At 40.0% G+C, this 3,125-nt stretch overlaps 1 protein-coding gene across 1 annotated transcript; it reads left to right on the top strand.

Annotated features, from left to right (window-relative positions):
* Positions 1-940: 940 nt before the first annotated feature.
* Positions 941-2,792, top strand: LOC146937253 (uncharacterized). Its single transcript, XM_085749376.1, has 3 exons — positions 941-1,721; positions 1,821-1,979; positions 2,764-2,792. Exons 1-3 carry the CDS (start codon positions 941-943, stop codon positions 2,790-2,792), a joined length of 969 nt encoding a protein of 322 aa, XP_085605502.1.
* Positions 2,793-3,125: the final 333 nt, after the last annotated feature.

The raw sequence follows: 3,125 nt of genomic DNA, 5'->3' as shown, positions 1-3,125 counted from the left end.
TTGTCGAGTTGTCGGTGTCGTTGTTGGTCACGAAGTTGTTGCTGTTGTTGTTCATTGTTGTTGAAGATGATTATGTTGTGCTATATGTATACGTTTATATACATTCTTAATGATGCCTGTTATGAGATGTTGTTGTTTCATTAATTTGATGAATTATATATTATTATTATTGAATGTGTTTCTCACCCCTTCTGCTTGAAAATGTTGCCCTTCGTATGGATAACTTGCAGGTAATGATGGCTTGTAGGTTGGTTGGCTCAAGTGTCTAGGGCTCTGATACATATTAGGATGGGGATCGTCGCAAATGTTTTCTTCATTTCTTTTATGTATCATGTTTTGAAAAGACTTTGCTGATGGAGTTTATCATTGTTGAGAATAATGTTTATTATCTTGAGGCCTTTGTGCCAAGAATTACATTGATGTTGAATTTATATTTTCTAAAAGAATTCTTCCACTGCAATTTTTAAGATATTTTAAATGTTGGTTTAAATAAATAGCTATTTTCTATTTATGAAATTTTGAAAAGCAGTGTGGCAATCCGTTGTATGATTTACTCTGATTATTATAATTAATATTACGTTATTGGGAGAACGGGGTGTTACAATTGGTATCAAAGCAGGTCGGTCCGTCCGGCCAATTAGTAGAGTCGTGTCAAGCCATGTAGAGTTGTTTGGCAATTTATATTGTCATTGTCGTGATGATTTTTGTTGTTATGTAGAACCTTGAGATGGCTGGAAGAAACGATGCTGCCCTTGCTGCCGCTTTGCAAGCTATGGCCTAAGTGGTGGGGCAACATCAGAACAATGCTGGGGCTGGTGCTAATGATGGTGTAAGATTGCTGGAGACCTTTTTGAGGAATCATCCGCCGACCGTTAAAGGAAGGTATGACCCCGATGGAGCCCTGCAATGGCTCAAGGAGATTTAGAGAATTTTTCGAGTCATGCAATGTTGTGAAGCTCAGAAGGTACGTTTCGGTACCCATATGTTGACTGAGGATGCAGACGACTGGTGGGTAGGTGAGCTTCCTATCCTAGAGCAAGATGGTGCTGAAGTAATGTGGGCTGTGTTCAGTAGAGAATTACTTAACAGGTATTTTCCGGAGGATGTCCGAGGTAAGAAGGAGATAGAATTCCTTGAATTGAAGCAAGGAGATATGTCTGTGACGGAGTATGCTGTGAAATTTGTGGAGCTTGCTAAGTTCTATCTACATTACACCGCTGATAATGCTGAGTTTTCCAAATGCATTAAGTTTGAGAATGGTCTGCGTGCTGATATTAAGCGGGCCATTGGTTACCAGAATATGAGAAACTTTTCTGAATTGGTGAAACCTCATTATAAAGTGATGAGTCACCGTAGAGGTAAGGGACATCAGAGTCGTCCGAAGCCTTACAGTGCCCCTGCTGACAAGGGCAAACAAAGGATGCATGAGGAAAGAAGACCCAAAGGAAGAGATGTTCAGGCTGAGATAGTTTGCTACAAGTGTGGTGAGAAAGGCCACAAGAGTAATGCATGTACTCAACGGGATGAGAAGAAGTGTTTCCGTTGTGGGAAAAAAGGGCATACAATAGCTGAGTGCAAGCATGGTGACATCGTTTGCTTCAATTGTGATGAAGAGGGTTATCTTAGTTCTCAGTGCAAGAAGCCTAAGAAGGCTCAGACTAGTGGAAAGGTGTTTGCATTGACCGGTACACAAACGGTTAATGAAGATCGACTTATCAGAGGTACTTGTTTCTTTAATAGTACTCCTTTAATTGCTATTATTGATATTGGTGCTACACATTGTTTCATTGATGTTGATTGTGCAAATAAGTTGGATTTAGTTATGTCAAGTATGCCTGGGGAAATGGTTGTTGAAACTCCAGCTAAGGGTTCAGTAACCACTTCTCTTGTTTGTCGGAGTTGTCCTATATCCATGTATGGTAGGGATTTTGAGGTTGATCTTGTATGTTTGCCGTTGACGGGTATGGATGTGATTCTTGGTATGAACTGGTTGGAATACAACCATGTGCATATTAATTGTTTTAGAAAGACGGTGTACTTTTCTTCTACTGAAGAAGAGAGTGGAGCAGAATTTTTATCTACCAAGCAGTTGAAGCAGTTGGAACATGGTGGAAACTTGATGTTTTCTTTAATGGCGTATTTGTCTGTGGAGAATCAGTCGGTAATTGATAGATTGCCCGTTGTGAATGAATTTCCTAAAGTTTTACCTGATGAGATTCCAGATGTGCCACCAGAGAGGGAGGTTGAATTTTCAATTGATCTAGTGCCGGGTACGAAGCCCGTGTCGATAGCTCCTTACCGTATGTCAGCTTCAGAGTTGGCAGAGTTGAAGAAAAAGTTAGAAGACTTGCTTGATAAGATGTTCGTAAGACCGAGTGTCTCACCTTGGGGAGCGCCAGTATTGTTGGTAAAGAAGAAGGATGGTAGCATGAGATTGTGCATAGATTACCGTCAGTTGAATAAAGTGACAATAAATAATAGGTATCCACTTCCGAGAATTGATGACTTGATGGAACAGCTAGTGGGTGCTTGCGTGTTTAGCAAAATTGACTTGAGGTTAGGTTACCATCAGATTAAGGTGAAGGATGAAGATATGCAGAAAAAGGCATTAAGGACGCGATATGGACACTATGAATATAAGGTGATGCCTTTCGGTGTTACTAATGCACCTGGTGTGTTCATGGAGTATATGAACAGAATTTTTCATGCTTTTCTGGATAAGTTTTTTGTTGTATTTATTGATGATATCTTGATTAATTCTAGGACCGAAGAAGAGCATGCAGAACATTTGAAGATTGTTTTACAGGTGCTGAAAGAAAAGAAGTTGTATGCAAAGTTGTCAAAGTGCGAGTTCTGGTTAAGTGAAGTAAGTTTCCTTGGCCATATTATTTTTGGTAGTGGTATTGCAGTTGACCCGTCGAAGGTTGAAGCAGTATCACAATGGGAGACTCCTAAGTCAGTTACAGAGATTAGAAGTTTTCTTGGTTTGGCTGGTTATTACAGAAGATTTATCGAAGGATTTTCGAAGTTGGCACTTCCATTGACTCAGTTGACCTGTAAAGGTAAAGCGTTTGTGTGGGATGCTCAGTGTGAGAGTAGTTTCAATGAACTGAAGCAACGGTTGA

The sequence above is a fragment of the Medicago sativa genome, chromosome 3, assembly GCF_051527215.1.
Source record: "Medicago sativa cultivar Bolivia chromosome 3, Bolivia_mono, whole genome shotgun sequence".
In the NCBI taxonomy this organism is placed as follows: domain Eukaryota; kingdom Viridiplantae; phylum Streptophyta; class Magnoliopsida; order Fabales; family Fabaceae; genus Medicago; species Medicago sativa.
The sequence above is the reverse complement of the archived record's forward strand: the minus strand, read 5'-3'. Positions and strand labels throughout refer to the sequence as shown.

What these genes read in the sequence shown, in the direction of transcription:
- LOC146937253 (XM_085749376.1), top strand. Translation starts at nt 941, where the DNA reads ATGCAATGTTGTGAAGCTCAGAAGGTACGTTTCGGTACCCATATGTTG. An exon ending in TGAAGATCGACTTATCAGAG is followed by an intron (nt 1,722 to 1,820) that starts GTACTTGTTTCT and finishes AGTTGGATTTAG; the next exon opens with TTATGTCAAGTATGCCTGGG. An exon ending in GGGTATGGATGTGATTCTTG is followed by an intron (nt 1,980 to 2,763) that starts GTATGAACTGGT and finishes GATTAATTCTAG; the next exon opens with GACCGAAGAAGAGCATGCAG.